This window comes from Trematomus bernacchii, unplaced genomic scaffold (assembly GCF_902827165.1).
Source record: "Trematomus bernacchii unplaced genomic scaffold, fTreBer1.1, whole genome shotgun sequence".
Classification (NCBI taxonomy): Eukaryota; Metazoa; Chordata; class Actinopteri; order Perciformes; family Nototheniidae; genus Trematomus; species Trematomus bernacchii.
In genome coordinates this window covers 5999396-6017938 of record NW_022987739.1, presented here as the reverse complement: position 1 = coordinate 6017938, position 18543 = coordinate 5999396, and the positions used below count along the sequence as shown (strand labels likewise).

At 40.2% G+C, this 18543-nt stretch overlaps 1 protein-coding gene across 1 annotated transcript; it reads right to left on the bottom strand.

The window, feature by feature from the left end:
- Window positions 1-537: 537 nt before the first annotated feature.
- si:ch211-129c21.1 (uncharacterized protein LOC563087 homolog) lies at window positions 538-17034 on the bottom strand. The gene is given in 15 exon segments (XM_034147481.1): window positions 538-1295; window positions 2170-2386; window positions 2574-2689; window positions 3712-3817; window positions 3819-3935; window positions 4036-4192; window positions 4459-4631; window positions 4858-5009; window positions 5204-5314; window positions 5617-5716; window positions 7687-7785; window positions 8168-8230; window positions 9010-9152; window positions 9563-10043; window positions 16899-17034. Coding segments are annotated over 14 exon segments (2421 nt in total). The 5' UTR covers window positions 9672-10043; window positions 16899-17034.
- Between the last annotated feature and the right edge of the window lie 1509 nt (window positions 17035-18543).

The window sequence follows — 18543 nt, the reverse complement described above, 5'->3', positions numbered from 1 at the left end:
CTGCAGTGAAATTATCTTGTGTTTTTATTATGGAAGATATAGGTATGGAGTTCACTCTGTATCACCTATGACAGACTATCAATCATTAACACAGCCAAATAATGTACAGTTTGCTCTTTGACGGAATGTTGTCTTGAATAAACAGTCCATAAAATCATATCTGCCTGGGAATTTAAAGTATAAGTGTCTGCTACTTGTTCACGGACCCAATTTACAAGACTCAGATCACAGGTATTAAGATTGCTGAACAAATAAATAATAGTTGAAAAAAAGCTCTTACCTGTACACAATATATTACAGTGTGTATTCACAAATGAACATTTTACAAAGAAATACATATGTAAAAAAAAAAGTTCCAGAAAAGTCTCTTCAGCTGCCCAGTACATAAATGATAGACAGTATTGGAAATTGTCAAGGAGAAACGGGACACCAATCAAAAGAATGTATAATGTGGAAACCTTTTCTACAGCAGCACACCTATAGGAAGATAATTAGTGCACCGCAGTTGGCCTCGGACTGATTTCTATACTTCAGCAGTCAAATCTCTGACTCATCATTTATGTATCCCAGACCATCCAGACTTGAAATGTTGGCCATAGGCGTGAAGTGGTGCTCCCCGTTGCCTTTGAAGTCAACAACAGAGTGATTATTATTGGCACTGCAAGGTCTCCCAGACTCAGGCCCCAGGAGCTTAATCTCTGAAGTTCTGCTGGGGATGTGCATGTATTCGGCTGACTGCCTTTTCACCTCGCTTTCACTTGGGCGCTTCGCAAAATTGAAGCATCCAAAACGTCCCTGATTCCAGATGCAAAATATGACCCCCATCAGGCAGAGACAGAGCAGTGACAGCAGAGCCACGGCCACCTCTAAACCAGTCACCTTGCTGGTCTCGCTTTGGTTCTGCGGGGTCAACGGGTCCTCCATGCCCGAGTTTGGCTCCGGTGCAGCCGTAATCACATTGTAAATAGAGGATGAGGAATCTGTCACCTCATTGCTAGGAGTAGAGCTCTCCCCCACTCCTGCATCAGAGTGGAGCTGCAACTGATAAACCGCCACAGTCCGGTTGTATGGTCTCCCATTGATCAGCTCTACTGAGTCACATGTGTACAGGCCCGCGTCCGATTCAGAGGCCTGCAGGACGAGGAGGCCCCGGCTGTAGATGTAGTATTTGTTGTCGGAGTGAAGTGTATGGTGAGCGAATCGCCACACGACCTGCGCCAAGTTGGAGTGGAGCTGGCACGGCAGCTGGATGTTGTTTCCTGGAACCAGGGTAAAGTCCACGGCTGCCACTGGATCTAAAAACAGACACACAGAACACCTGTTTATGTGATTGTATTTTTATGTGCAGTCTTGGAGAGTAACGGATTACATAGAAAAGCATAATCAGGATACATTAAAGAAATACATGATCCGATTACTGGTATATTTTTATAAAATGGGCATTACTAGCAGGTTTACAACGATGTTGCAAATGAAGCTGCTTTGATGCAAGAACAATTTAATCGGACAATAAAGTATTATCTTATCTTATCATACAATGTTACAAACATTAAAAGGAAGATATACTGCCTGAATATTTGGAGGGTTTTCATGTAAGCTATTATCATAATTTTTTTTAAATATCTTTATTCATTTTTTCTAAATGCAGTAGGTGGACACCAGATTCATTACACAAAAATAATGCTTTTAATTATTGTATTAAACAAAAAAAGCTTTTGTAAACTATACTTTTCTGCAGGCCCGTTCTATCATTTATGGAGATATGTTTTTCTACTAAAGTTACATCGTTCTGTTGTATTACATAATGTACTTATGTAAATGCCATATTATTGATATTTCTTCTTCTTGTCTTCCTTTGCATTGCATTTGATATTGAGGTCATCCAAAAGTAACGGAAAGTAATCAGGTTACATTACTTAGTGGTATTTATATTAGGTTACTGATTACATTTTCTACGTGTTAATTGTAACAGAGTACACTTTTAAAGTATCCCTCATAACCCTGTTTATACGTACACAATGTCTCACACCTTTGCTCTCTATGATATGGTGCTATAAAAATGCATTGTAAATGAATTGAAGACACACATAAGGTTGGTCTCATTGCATGCTGCTGTTTCATACAAAAAGGCTGCCCAGTAATATATGCAAACATGGTGCCTTAATGTACCTGGAGGAGAACATTGAGAGAGGTCTCCCTCCTTCAGACTCTGTATTGCAGTTTCAATGTAGGACACACTGTCGACTGAGCAGCAATGCTCTTCTGGCAAGTCCCAGGCACAGTAAGGGTCCCGGGCCAGGATGCAGTCCACACAAGTCTCATAGCGGCTGCAGTTACTGACCGGCATCTGGATGGCACCAAACTCTGAACCTGCATACAGTTGGCCCTATGTATGCAACACAGACACACATTAACAAACCACCAGGTATTTCATCTTTATATCCACTGTCGCCTCTCTACTGCCTGTTAGAAGCAATATAGTGACAACATATTTAAATTGAGCTATAAATTCAAACTGAAACTTATTGTAAAACTAAATATATTGCCACAATGTTGAACCTGTTGCGAGTTACCTTGCTGGATGAGAGGCGCAGGGTGCTGATAGGCACCGAGGTTTTGTACAGTTGAATTTCCTCAATGATGAACATCTCTCCTGCGTAGTTGACAGCCTTCTGGATGTAACCGTTTTCTATCAGGAAACAAAAAGGATCATCGTATACACTGAATAAGCGCATTACACAAACACAGGTATCAACTGTCATTACTCATACTTTATGTTTATGTGTTTCTTAAAGAGTCCCTATTATGTGTTTGTGCATGTACAACTTCCCTCCAGAGGGAGTTTCTCTCCCTCACACTCCCCCTCTCACCCTGAAACGCCTCCATTGGACTCCTTTGTTTACTTGTGTAACATAGTGACATCACTGTGTACCACTTTTACGTGATAGGCTAAGGGGCGGGACATCTCTAAGCGGTTGACCAATCACATCAGAGCCGCCAGCTAACCAATCAGAGCAGACTGGGCTCTGGTTTCAGACAGAGGGTGTTTCTCAATGTCGAGGAAAGCTGCTTCAGAGCCACTATTTCAAGGATGCTACGTCATCGAGTCCCACCGAAGGACTGTTCCAATGTCCAGGATCCTTGGAATTCTACCGAGGACTGAGTCCTTCGTTGCGGGAAATGTTGAGGCTGCACATGTGTATCCTCCGTGGTCTTAAAATCCCCACAATGCTTTGCGCACGGACCAATTTCCAAAATCTTTGGCGGAAAATGTAAGGCGGGGCCTCTCATATGACGCGCACCTGCACACTTGCTAGCCTGTTCCATTCTTCGTTCTCCAAATGCCAGGAAGGATTCTTGCCTAGCCTCTGACACTTCCTTGGTAGGACATGTCTTCCGAGTCAGGTCCTACCAAGGAAGTGTCCTCGACATTGAGAAACACCCAGAGGGTGAAAAGAGGTGCAGCAGCACAGGCAGTATGAGAAAAATTAAGCAATTTTGAAGATTAAAGCAAGTAATAAATAATATTAACTAGGATGTTTTATTCAAACTTGAACTGTTTTAACTTTGACTGAAAATGATTTGTTATATTGATACATTTTGACACATTGTGTAACAGCCCTCAACATCAGTTCTCTTTAAAGTTGTTTATTGTCATGTGCATAACTATTGCAGACAAGCAGTTGCAGTTTTTTTAAATCAAATATTTACCAGTGCCAATGAACATGACTGCATATCTCTGTCGGTCCAGCGCCAACACACTGTCCACTACGATCCGAGTCAGCAAAGCTCCCCTCTTCACCAGCAGCGGCCCCCCCCGTCTGCGGTTGGACAGCCTCGTCCATGAGGGGGCGGTCCCTGATGAACTGGAGGGTTTTGTCAGGAAGGTCCAGAGAGCGATTCATGCCCATTTTACGTGCCACACTATTGATGCACTGAAACACAAAACTTGAAGTCAGAATGGTTTGTATTTCATATTTTCCTTGCTTTAATATCCAGAATCACTTCTAGTTTGAACAAAGTCTTTAGACTCACTGCTCCCGGTCTGGGGACTGGCACCTCTCCAGTGTACATCACCCACTTCACGTGAGATGTCTCCACAGCGACAGGTGTCTTAAACTTGCCCTCGTTGAAAATATCTCGAATGGAAGACACACTATATGCACATACCGCAGATACCTCGGACAAGCCCCTGAAACAACAACAAAATTAGACACATTTAGTCAAGAACACTTCCATTTGTTTGTTTTATTTAATCTCTTATAGAGAATACTTTGGAGATGTCATCTTTTAAATTAAAATATGAACAGCTAAATACAAAAAGAAAAAGAAAATATCCAATAACTTTTTTGTTCACCTTTTTTATTCTTTCCCATATGACTGTCAATTTTCTTTCTACCTTACTGCACGTTCACACCCTCAGCCAAAAAACGACTGTATTTGATTGCAAGTACGTACGACTGCGGAGTGAAGACAGCGTAGAAGACGCTCTCCTTCCAGTTCTCGTTCTTCAGCAGGAAGACATCCTGGACAATGGGGGGCAGGCTGGGTTCAGGGAGGGAACAATCCAGACGGGCTTTCAGGAACGACGTCCATTTCCTCTGCAGTGTCCGCTGGCCGCCCATATCCCCCTAAACAAAGAGACAGAGGTCACGTGCTGGACTGCAGATATTCCTCTTAAGCACAACACTCAGACCAGGAATCAGACAGCGTGAGGCATTGTTGTTAAACTTTCTCTGTCTTTGTAAAGGTCTTGCAGAGACCGAGTGATTATTCAGTACGTATTTACTGATCTAAACCAACTTTCTCTTGTCTTTGAAAATGCAAAGAGGTTTTTTATTCAGTATGTATATATACCTTGCAGACACGGGCCACTCGAGACACAGTGACTTTGCTGGAGAAGTCGTACTCCATGGCGTTCTCACTGAAGAACATGTACACCTTGTCATCATCACCATCAAGACTATTAAAGCTCTCCCCCACAAAGTCCATGTAGACAAAGTTTGGCTCTGAAATCACAAAACACAACATTAGCACTTTGGAAAAGGGCAGAAAAATCTAAAAAACGTTTCCTCAGTAACATCAAAGGAAATCTTTAAAATAATGCATCATGCATAAGTGTTGCGGCAGTTGATCCCCTCTTAACTATGCACACCATAATATAAAACTTTAAATGACCAGTTTTTGCAGAGCAGGAACTCACCACTGAGCCATGAGCTCTTAAACTCAGTGCGGAGAGCCAAGTCCGAGCTGCGCAGAACCACCGGCTCAGAGCCCAAGAAGTTGATGGATGTCGCAGAATACAGGTCATTTCCTGTTGGACAGGAAGAAGAAGAAAATGACTGGAAATGTATTATTTATATTAACCGGATATAATATCTAATTTATATGCCTGCTAATGGACTGAACCAACTAATTAGTCCATGTGGAGTGAGCAGGGAGCACCAGCCAAGAAATTGGGTGATATTTTTACTTTTATTTTACTTAATTCGGTGCAGCATTTCAAACGTGCACACAGTTATCTCACACTGAGCTTTTCTGTTGGTGCACTTTGAACGTTCAGCAGTACTCTGTGCTTTGTTCATGTTGGCAGCAAACCCTGACTCAGACACTCACCGACCATGAGGGAGGAGTATCTCTGGAAGGGATCAAAAGGACACTTCCCTTTTCCCTCCTCCTGCTTTCCCTCCAGCCTCAGCTGTCCTTTAACAAACGTCTGTCGGAAACAAAGGAAATAAAGACTTGTTAAGAGAGCGAAAATAAAGTAAAACAGTGCCATTTTATTTCAACAGTAAGACTGAAGTTGTAAACCTTAACCAGTGGTTTGCATGGTTTAGCCTTTAACTATAACCAACATGTATTTACATTATGGCTCACCATTTTCCAAAGTATACAAAAGATAAAACACCTTCTGTATTGATCTCCAACCCTTAGCTCCAAATGAAATCTTGCAGAGGCTCATTTTTGTTCTTTGAACGTTAAGCTTTGATAATCTGTATTTTCCACCGGTAGACTTAACCATTGGCGTATTCTTATTTATCTGCTTTCATCTTTCCTACGGATCTATATCCCACAAAAAATGTATGGGAGGGTTATTGAATTTAAAAAGGGGGACTTAAGTATTCTGCTCCCTCTGCTCCCTCTCAGTAGCGATATAACCTCTCTGCCTTTAAAGGATTTTTAAATTACCACGAGGCAGGCCCTTATATCAGTGGAAGTTTTGATTGATCGGTCTGACTTGTGAGGAAAGTTGATGAATGTTTTTATATTTTATGATTCTGTAATTGTTTTTTATTTAATTTTAGATTGTTAGGTTGTAGTTTCTGTGTCTAGAGCATAGACTAATTTTACATTTTTTTTTTTTTTTATCAATGATACTCTGTCATGGTTAAAAAAACACATCAAGATAGATCATAAGTTGAAACATAATGTCTGCTTTAAAGGTAATTGTGCTGTGATGCAGTCAGTCCTCTGAGATTTGAGTTCCTTGCCAAAATACACTGAATTCATGAGCTACTGGATGTTGTTGAACAATAAAACCCAACTAAAACAATAAACATGCCGACATTATGAAAAGGCTGGGCTTAACTTCGTCTTTCTTTTTTGCAACCAAGAGGCACATTACAAAAAGGAAATGTATATTATACCACTTCTTTCCAAGAAAATGTGTTGACTGTATTTCATAAAGGGTGGGAGTTTCCTTAAAGGGGACCTATCATGCAAAATGCACTTTTGTACGTCTTTTATACATGAATGTGTCCCCGGTGTTCCAGGGAACTCACCAAGTGTCAGAAAACACAACCCTCTCTATTTTCCTCCATACCCAAATCTCTAAAAAAGGGGCTGCAGCGGATCTGATAAAAACTGATCCAGATTTGAACACTGTCCTGACGTCAGGACAGTGGCGCTACGGCTATTGGGCCAACTCCACCAATCAGGAGGAGACAGCCACGGCCATTGCCGTTCGAAAGCGCTGGAGACGCTGTAGTACATATGCCAGGCCTGTAGGTGGTGCTGTTCTCACAGAATCAGCCCTTGCAAAAACAGGGGTAAAAAAGTGCAATTTGAGCAAAATGAGGCATGGCTAAAATGCATGATCTGTTTGGTATTTTGAAAAAAAAAAAGTATAAATATGCCTTATATAGGTATGGTCCTACACTATATTATTATAATATAGCATGATAGGTCCACTTTAATTTAACACAGCAAACAGTGGCCATTAAAGGAACTGCATATTAGGCCTTTGTCAATACTGGGCACAACAGAGCCAACCAGCTAACCATTCAGAGCAGACTGGGCTCTGGTTTCAGACAGAGGAAGAAAAGAGGTGCTGCAGCACAGGCAGAATACCTTTTTGAACATTAAAGTATGTCAAAATGTCACAGAAGAAGCACAAAATACAACTATAAACCTGAAGATAAGCATGAAAGAACACCTCTGTAGACCTTAATGTTCCCTGTTAATGGACTGGACACTGGGGTGTAAATGAGAACCAACGCAATATATTATAGTTTAAGTAGGAGCACTGAAGCCACTGACAGGTTTATAATCCAAGTAAAGGAGAAAAGTTTCAAATTATTGGAATGACTCACACAGCCACCCCTTCAGCTAATAAACAGAGGGCTTGCCTACAGGAACAATCTATACAAGTGTCTAAACTAACTCCATGTTTTACAGTTTACTTACCATGTAATCACAGGTGGGGCTAAAAGCATTCGTGCCACACACATACATCGTAGTGTCATTGACTCTGTGCAGGGTTCGAATGTAGTTACGGCAATCCACCTGCAACAAGATCCAGCAGAGAAAATGCCAAGGTCAGAGCTTTGTTAGTTCAGCCGCAAAAACACAAACACGCCACACAAGACACAAACACACACACACTGGCTGCTTGGGGTCAACTGGTGACCAAAAGGTCAGGGCTGTGTCCATGCATTTTCTTCTTGTGCCTTTATTTGGACATTCAGTACAAAGCTATAAGCAAAGCACTTCAAAGAGAGTTCTGTGTCAAGACTTGAAAAGGAAAAAAGATCCCCATATCAATGATTTACAAATGCACAGAGATAAACAGCTTTCAGTCAACAGTCATCATTTAAGGCTTTTACCCTTACCCTACAAGTACAAGTAAATGCATTGCAAGCTCTGTTTCGTAATAAGTTACACAAACCTCAGCATGTTTTCCTTTGTATGTGCACTCCCTCTGTTTCTCCTCTGTAACTCGCCAGTACACCTGCATCAACAGAGGGAACGATTTTTTGTTAAAGCACACAGGAATGGTGTCGCAGCCGAGCCACTGCACGGCATGGAGCTGCAGCACGTTTACCCTCACACATATCAGTGTTGATCTAACGCCAGGACCAGTCTGTACACTCGGGAAGGGAATACCTACAGGCTGGGACACCTATCCCTCTTCAGCTGTGACTGTTCGCTGTGTAACTACAATTATAAACCAGCTGTCTACAGTTCAAAAGGACCATTATTCATCCAAATTCTCATGCAAATGTGCACGGGGTAAATAGACAACAGCTGTTGAAAGGAGTGCAATCATTACACAACGTAATGTGTTTCTGTAAGCATATCGTCTGCCAAAAAACACTCCCTAATAGTGAAGGAGGGAAGATAAAGATACAAACTTACTTGAGGCGTGAACTGATTGGGACATTTTTCTAAACCTGACCCTATGAACTTTTTTCTTGTGAAACACTTGATACTATGTCAGCCTCCAAAAATCCTTCATGTCAGACATGGCTGGAAAAATCGTTCAACAACACAGCTAATACATCTCTGATATGGGGTCAACCCAAAAAACATCATAATTGTTCAACTTATAGATAAATGATACCTATTTAATTTCGAAAATGGGCATGTTCATATACCACTGTTGTAGCAGGTGTGTTCTTGAGTGATTTTTGTTCGGCTTCAAACAGAATAAAGATGAGCATAACAGCTCGCAGACCTGCACATTTAGTAAACAGTTGTTTATTCATGAATCTCCTCTCATGTTCTCACCGCAGCCTTTCGGACAGAAATGTTGTTGATGTCCAGAGCATACACAGCCTCTCTGGCCCCCAGCAGCAGCACACCCAGGTCGTCTCTCATTAGCATAGTGGAGTAGTTGAAGATCCCCTCTTCTCTGAACAACTTCAGCTCGTCTAAAAAGGGAGGAGAGCATCCGCATTACTTTCTACATTTCAGCTGCTGAGACTGTGCTGTGTAGTTGGAGAAAACGCTCTCACAGCAAGAAACAAAATGCTAATTCATTGATATTTTATAAGCTTGACTCAGCCTGCACAAAAACTAAGCAGTTAAAGGGATGGTTCAAACTGTTTGAAGCGGCGTTGTATGGGGTACTTATCCATAGTCAGGGTATTACCTACAGTTTTTCTCAATTGTGACTGATGCTGGCCCAACCACAGATGATTGCTTAGCTGCTTGTGTCTCCAAACTAGGGGCATCTACTGTAAGTAATACACTGAATATGATAATATACCTCATTCGTCCACTTCCAAAGCATCCTTTTACATCACAGAATATGCTGTGATATTGAGGATCTGTGACTTACTCTGGTAGGGGATAGTCTTTCGTGGGACACAGTATTGAGTGTCGAGTGCATTAACTGAAACATGGAGCATCAATCCACAGACGATGCTCAGAGCTGAGAGAAGAGACATGGCTCAGAGTCCAGGTGTATCCAAGTGTGGAAGAGCTGCACCGTCCAGCTCTGCCACCAAAGCACCGGATCAGACAAAAAACATGGTCCACGCTCTCAGTCCAGATGTTGCTACACTGTGCTGATGTTGCCGTCCTAGACATATGCCGCTCTGGCACAAGTCATCCTCTAGAAGGCAGTTCACAGGATGTGTAACCAGGCCTGCAGAGTGCGGCTCGGCTCAGTTTGAAGTCGGCGAGTATCTATGTCGGCGTTAGCCTCCAGCGCAGGGCTAATGATCTGCTGGTGTCCTCTCTGGATGGAGGAGCAGAAGCCATGCTGCACAGCTACTGGTGAGGGATGCTGGAGGAGATCATCTTAATGGGGCCCACCTCTAGGAAAGATATGAAAACATCTATGCATTAAATAATTAAAGAGACCCATAACATGAAAAGATGATGAGAAGACTGGAAATGATGTATAAAAGATGGACATTTGATTGATATAGTCTATTCACTTCAAGAATGAAAAGGGTGGCTGGTTTGCCTCCTACACCTTTTTTATTTGTTTCATCTGCTGTAAATTCTGTCTTTCACTGATAACATTTAGTGTCCCATTTTTTCAACAGAGCTCCACTGCAAGCAAGCTATTACTTTCACCCTGGAAGAAGTTGAACTAGTGCAAAGCTACCCCAGAGAGAAATGTAAAGCTACTTAAAGAAAATAATGCAAACTAATTGTTTCAAATGTACAATGTACATGTACTTTATAACTAAATGTTAAACATAAAAGTGACATGGCAGCTCAACATGACACACAAGTGCCCATTTGTTCACAGGTCATACATTCACCGAAACATAAAAAAACATACTCATATAATCATCAATTGGATAATCCATGCATTAAATGTACAGTATGCAGGAATTAAATATAGATAGCCAATCACCAATTGATTTCAACAAAAGAAAATCTTGCCTCTTTAAAAAGGGGCAGATTTAGCCATTTAGCACCACAGTTGTATTAAGATGGGGACTCACAAGAGACCGAATGATCAAATCAACAAAGACAATCTTTAAAGTGAATTGTATGAGACCAAAAACACTGGATTTAAAATGTGCCAACGCAATGCAAAAAAACCTTTGATTAAACCTTCCTGCAAAACACCTTTAAAACTCCCAAGTATACCCAATCTTGTATCAGAATATTACAGTAAGAAAGACAGCATTCCAAACAGGGACAAGTATAACCTTGTTGTTACATCAGAGTAGTAAAACACCACTTTCAGTCATAATAAGCATGAAAAGTCATCCCTGTAAACTTCACAGAGGAAACTGATGTCAAGTGATTTCTGCCACGCTGCCCACCGAACCCCACCCCCTCTTCCTCCTGCACTCTTCCTGTCTTCCTCCCTGATAAGAAGCTGCTTCCTCTGGGCTCAGCAGGGTTCACGCAGCAGAGGGGATCAGTTCAGGTTTGGGCATGCACGCAGATCACAGTAATTCACAGTTATAGCGCTGCATCCCTACCCTGGGAATCATGATAAATTGAGACTTACCACTTCTTTCTGTTTTGACTAACTGAGCGGTGCAGCCTCATTCAAAATTCATCACGGCACTTTTTCTTAGACTAACACACAAAGCATACTTAAGCGCAGACTCGCAAGGTAGAAAACTAAAACTCTTTTTGTGGTGCCCACTGCTCAAAAAGCAGCCGCGGAACTCAGCTACTTTGCAAGCTTTGTTTAGATACGAAGCTTGCAGAGATAAAATACAGAGATGCATCCTTTGAGATGCACACCACAGTTCTCGGCTGTTGACAGAAACCAAAATGACAGCAACCAAATTTCCTCCAGAGAGGCATCCAGGAGCTCGCTCCCTTGTGCCTCTAAAAACCTCGGCTTTGATTGTGCGTTTTGCAACAAACTGCCATGCTACCACCTTGTTGTTACTTGACACACCGGGACGAGCTGCCGCTTGTATACGACAACTCATCTGTTGTCAGAGCGCAGAACTCTTGCATACTTTCCCCCTCAGGCTGTGAGGGGAGGGGAGGATGGGAGGATAGGTTGAGCGCCACAGCTGAATGAAGTGACTGCAGGTTGTTTTTCACAGCGTTTCACAGATTCTTCCAAACCGTGCAGACAGGCAGGTATGGCTAAAACAATAGAAGACAAGCAGCAGTTGTCACATTTGTCTCTTCCTTTTTAACCAGTCACACACTGACATGTGCACCTGTGTGTGTTTCGGGTGTTGGGGGATGCACAGCTGAGGGTACTAGACACCAGTTGCATGAATAAGCTTTTCTTATAAAATAAAGCCCTTAAATGATGTCTCTCAAGTGACTTCATTCAAATAGAATTACAATTTGTTTGCATCTTTTCTTGGGATTTCAGACATTTAAAAAAAAAAAAAAGCATATTTTAAAGTTATTTAAACATTTAAATAAAACACCACACTTAGATATTCTCGCCTTACACTGTAAATGTTTAATGGGGAACATATAGCTATCACAGCAGACCGTGAACAACATCTCCATTCATTTGGAGTCATGTGTCTGGCCACCTAACAAACATAGGACAAATATTTACTCTTCTTTAGGTATGTTAAGGCCAACTCAACAGGGAACAAATGTGTCTCTTTATCTGCTTAATGCTCCACTATGTTCTCCAGCTAGTTGCTAACTGTGTCTGTCTGTCATTTGGTGCTGGACAGGAGGCTAGTGACACAGTTTATCAGACCTTTATTTACTGGAAAAGCTCGACCTGGAATCAAGGTTGCTGCGAGACAGATTTTGGAGGCAAATAAACCAAAACAATTAGTTTAAAGAAGCTCAAACTTCCCGTACAGCTGGGGGAAGTTGCAGAGCTCTGTGTGCTGGTTTAACACCTGTTGCATTGCACACGACGTTCATGTAACTGCTGATTTTGAATTTTAAGATTTCCATGTATGTTATAATAAATAGATAGCGATCCCACATGTATGTCTCCATGGCCTCCACCTTTGCTACTACTTTGTTCTCTTTAACTCATCAGGAAGGACCGTCCCATGGACTCTTTGACCCCTTACCTGAGGGAAGAAGGATACATAAGATTATGGGCAAAATGTATTGGCTAATGGCGCCCTATCTTTAATATCTGCACACGTGATGGCATGTTACAAAGTTGTTTATGGCCCTTTTATTATCCACACTCCTTTATTTATACAAGTTAGTCATTCAGAAAGGCTTGGGTAATGTTTCAGGCTGTGTGCAAAAGCTTATTAACTTATTAATGATTAATAACTTATCATCTACTGCTCTTGTGCAACACAACTTTTGTACAGTTTACTATTGTTTTGACTTGCTGCTACCTCACCTACTTTATATATTTACATACTTTTATAACGCTGCTACTTATCCTTTCAAACTGACATGTATTTTTAACACATACATAATTATAAATATCTGTACTATATACGTATACAACACATTACATTTGAATTTACATTGTTAGATTTGGTAAAAGAAAAAGTGTAAATGTTTTATTCTTACACTTCTTTATTTCTGTATTATAATTATTACTATGCTTGTGTGAACTCATATCCATCCTATCCTGTGTTTCACCCTTGTTGTTGTTGCTGCTAAGACACCTGCATTTCCGTAGAGGGATTTAATAAAGTGAATATCATCTTTCTTTTCAATAATTTACCATGAATTCAAACTAATTTTATTTTATTAACACATGCTTCCCTCTTTATATGATATGTTAGCCTAATTATTGTGTATTTTGTATCTGCACTGTCCCTTTGCTGTAACAAAGTACATTCCCCTGTTTTTTGGAAGATTTCTGATTCTGATATAAACCATGGAAGTTTAACATCTCTGTTCTCTATTTTAGTGTTAGTAACCAAAATTATAATAAACCACGCTCAAATAAGGTGTGTACTACGCTGAGGCAGAGGGGTTGTTGTGAAAGACTGGTTTGAAATCTAGTCATGTATTTTGTTTAGATGGGATCAAAGCGGTTTCCTGTACAGCCAGCAAAACCTGTAAAGCTAATTGACTGCACTGTGACACACACATAATAATGTAAAAGGGGAATATCTCTGCATGTTGTTTGTGTAAAACTTAGTACAATAACTGCATACAATGCAGAATCATTGTCATCATGACATTTGAGTCAGCGTCATGGAAGATAAGCTTCAACAAAACCCGAACAAACAACAAGAGTGTGACTAAAATAGTTTTTTACATCTCCAGAGATGCAAATGTAAAAATGCATCTCCCACATACACCTTTACTCCAAGCAGAAATACCTGACAGGGTTAGCACTGTGGGTTTCTTCTCATCAACTGTGGGTTCAAAGGCTGCACATGAACTTGTACAATACGTTGAAGAAAGCCTGCAGCAGTATCTCCAAACACTCCAACCACTTGAAGCATGAGGATATTAATAGCAGCACAGTATCTACTGCACGGTGGATTCTTACTACGACTGTGTGCTGCAAACAAGGTAAAATCTCCATACAGCAGTGTGTGAAACTTGCACCGACAGGCGCACTGTTGTCATCATCACAGTGAGTCATAACAAATCCTGAAAAAAGAAGAGTCAAACAGCTGGAGAGAGCCGTGCCAGTGTAGACCCAGGCTCTCCTGAGTGTCTTCATTTGTGTGAGATAATGGGCGAGGCTTTCTCTGGCTGTAACTGATTCACCTTAATGGCTGAGACTGTTCTATAGGTTAAATGCTGGTTGAGTCACTGGCTGACTTGCTGCCAGTCTGTGTGTGTTTTCCAACGTATGCCGAGCGGCCCACTGGCAGCGATATTCCATCACAGGGGCCTAAACAGGAAACCGGTTGTGGGAGGCTGCTCACCTCTGACACTCCTTGTGTCGCAGACTCACTGGAAAACACACCCGGTTCAGTGGGGGGTTATGTTTTTGCGAGCTCAGATGGACTAAAAACAAAACCATTCTTTTTATGATAATGACTAGCCACCTTTTGTTTTGAGGTGCAGGAGAGTTGTAATTAGCGGAAAAACAATACTTCAGAAAAATGTGCTGTACAGTCTTCAAGCATGTCACCACACGCATCATTAGGCTAAAGGAGCAAACTAGAAAAATGAAAATCCAACAACCTGTTCACTCGTTCTGCTCCGACAAATCACTTGTCATTGATGAGACGAGTCTGGTTAAGTGTAAAGTGCACGCTTGAACGCATAAATACACACCGAGAAACACGCACCCAGGCAAGTCCCAGCAGGTGATGGGGCACAAAAGGAAAATCTGAACACCCGAACATCTCCGCCTGCTCTACCTGTGTTGTGTGACAAGCTCACTGACAGACGGGAACACCCAAGAAAAACAAAATGTGGTGAGCACTTCGGTTTGGATATTAAATGTAATAGCACTGATTTAATGACTGTTGTCTTATCAAACTTCAAAAAGTAAATACCATCGTTGCACCATTTCAATTTGTATTCTCTTTTATTTTTCTCGATTGTTTGGTCTTTAAACGTCAGAATATAGTGAAAAGCTACCTCTATAATCTTTCAAGCTCATGTTGACATCCTCAGATGTTTTGTTTGTCCAAAAAAATTGTAATTTAGAGAATAAAGAAGAGCACACAATCCCCACAATGGAGGCAGGATCAAAAGGAATGATTTCTATTTTAGTTTGAACCAATAACAGCTACTGGCAGATCATTTGATATTCCAGTCAGTACAATGCATTGTAGTTGAATTGGTAGTATAATGGAAAGACAATTATGGAAGTGTTGGATATACCGTACAGCTCGGTAAAATACTATGCTGCTTTATACCATTGCCTTTTCCTGCATTGGTTCTAAGTGAAGGCAGTAAAGCTGCTGTCATAAGTTGACTAATTGATAAGTTAATTGACTATTTTGAGGGTCAGTTTTTCATTAAAGTCATTTTTCATTCAAAAATGGCTGCTTTTCAGCTTCTCATCTTGGGAGATTTCCTGATTTGTCACAGGTATACATCATATTGAACTGAATTTCTTGGGCAAGACGACAAGAAAATACATTTAAAAGACATCTCCTTGGACTGTGATTGACATTTTTCACAATGAATTTTTTCGTTTAATTGATACAATCAATCTAGAGAAATAATCAGCAGATGAATCGATAATGAAAATAATTGCAGCCCCTCAAACACACCCTTTATGTGTTTAGCAGCAGAAACACACTGGTTTATAAAGGTATGCGTTTCAGTCATGCTGGGATTTAAATAAACTGTTTTATTTTTGTGGTAGAGCTCTGGATACTATTGGCACTCAAGCTGCTGTGTTCACATGTTAACCAAAATGCAACAGAGGTTCACTGAAAATACACTTCGTTTAGGGAGTCGTTTTAGTGAAAACACTGATTGTTAAGTGGAGAAAATGTGCTTTTATCTAGCTTTAGGAGGCATTTGATGACCTGTAATACATTGGTGTGCACATACAAGGAAACACAAAGGAAACATGCATCATTTCCAGCTCAGACCAATGAGTTACAGGGTGTTTCTATCTGTGCAGCCCTGCCTTGACACCCAGTGACCCCACTGAGTTGCAGTATGGCAGCTAAAATTGGGCAATCCCCTGAGCCCAGTGCGCTGACAGCACTTGGTATATCCTCTGCTCCCTCAGCCTCACTCATGGATCATTAATTCTCACCATGAATAAAACTGTGCGCACCCTTTAATATCATGTTACCACACAGCGGAATTTATTCACACAGCAAACACAGGCATATTAAGCTTAGATGTTGGTGAATTATTAATGTAGCTGTAGAGAATCGTATACTGTTTATGTAGAGGAAATGCAAATTATTACACACAAAATTGAAAGCTGGGCTATTTCTACAAGCTGTTTCTATTTACAAGGATATTTTTTATCATACATGAATTGGTTTCATTGTTTTTTAATTGAAAAAAACCAGCTTAGAAAACACAGTTTGGCTTAAAGCCCATCCCCTGAGGATTTACTTGACACTTTCCCAGCGACAGTACAAGTTTCCCTGGCTGTCTGCGGCGGTGGGAAGTGTTTCTGCCCGTCAGCTCAAACGCATATCCTACTACTGCTTTAGTCTGGCTCTCGGCTGCTATAATTAGATATATCCTATAATCTTAGATAAGACAGACAACTAACAGTGTGTGCACGTCTTAACCCCACAGGTGGCCAATCCAATTCCCACAAGCTCCTTGGAAACATAATAAGTCTTTGGAGGAAAAACAACCTGCGCGCAAACAAAGCAAACCAGCTTCAGACTCACCATGAGTTGAGACAATGAGGATCTACATCAGAAACTGTTCTGTTTGTATCCTGCTCGACGCTCTCTGCTCCACCTGCACCGTCCAACACTCATCTGACTTCTTCAGACTCCAGCAGCTCTCAGCGGTAGGCAGCGCCTGGTCACGTGACTTCTGATTTCACCTTTACTCAAAGTGTCAGCCAATCAGCTGTAACCCATGTTTTTTTATTTGAAATACTTCTGCTCTTTGTTTATTTTTGAAGTGTAACTGTAATCCCATGTATTAGGGGAATAGAAACCTGGAATGGCTTTGCATACATAACAAAATACTGCACTTTTATGGATTGTTGAAAAAATAATTTTCCTTTTTTATGCGTGTATATATGTTATATGTTATTGACGTTTTTTGTAGTGTATGTTGTTCTTAAAGTTGCCATTATTAATTAAACTATTGTTTTAATAATGATCCAGAGTTTTTTTTTTAAATAAAATTGTGATTTTAACATTCTGCACGGTTTATCATTTGTTGCCTGTTTTGTTTGTGTGTTTTTATATTGTGCAAAACAATAAAATAAAATAAAAATGTTGATAAATTGTGATATTATGACACCTACAAATGTAATACAGCCCAATAACATTCAAGCTTTTAAACTGCACAACAAATACTGCATTTTCAGTATCCTATAAATGTATTGTTTTTAAATAAAATCTATAACAGCAAGCATGTAAGTTATTAAAGAACACTATGTTTTTGCAAGTCATGCTAGAATAGCAATTTGCAATATTTGCTCATCATACAAATGCTACTGTTGGCAACACACTTATATATTATTAGGCGTATAGAAATAAAACAAATAAAAGAATATGTTTTATTTACCTATTAACCCTGTAAGGCCCACTGTGGTAATTTTACAACATTACTTTAAGCTATCCTAAAAAAGTCAGTAAATGTTTTTGTTTTTTTAAAGACTACATTTACATAGTCAAAAGGTCCTTTTGTTCAGCCTCACAATGCTATTGGGTAGTAAATGTGTTTATAGGTCCTGCCCTCTGGAGCATACTTGGATTGGATTTGTCAGATTCAGTAGTAAAATGCCTCAAATATGTTTTATTTGTGATTATTACAATGTATAGAACATGTACATATGTAGTTATTGTGGAATACATTCATCAAATTTGATTTTGAGCAGCTTATGTCTTTGTTGTAATATTACAATACTGGGTAAGTGTGGTAGTCAAAATAGCATAAGCACCTGTCATGGAGATTGCCCTTCTTATATGTTCACATATAGAAATAAAACATGAATAGAAATATAATAATGAGTGATAATTCACTATAACTAAGTTCTAAATGTGTCCTCTGTTAAGATTTTGAATTAAGACCAGAACTGAATAACATAATACATTATTTCTCATAAAAGTATGTGAAATTATATCTGTAGCAATATGTTAAACTCTACTTGTATCTTGTCAGTTAACTACTTACAAAAATACATTTAACTCTGGTTCTGGCAGAAACAGTTTCTGAAATGTTTTGGGACACTTGGATGTATCCCTTTTAGTATGATAATTAGCCTATTATCATTAGCCAGACAGCATTGTGTGACTTGTTGAACTTGTTTATCTGCATGTGTGGGTGTAGGTTTTGCTTTTATTATGATAATAG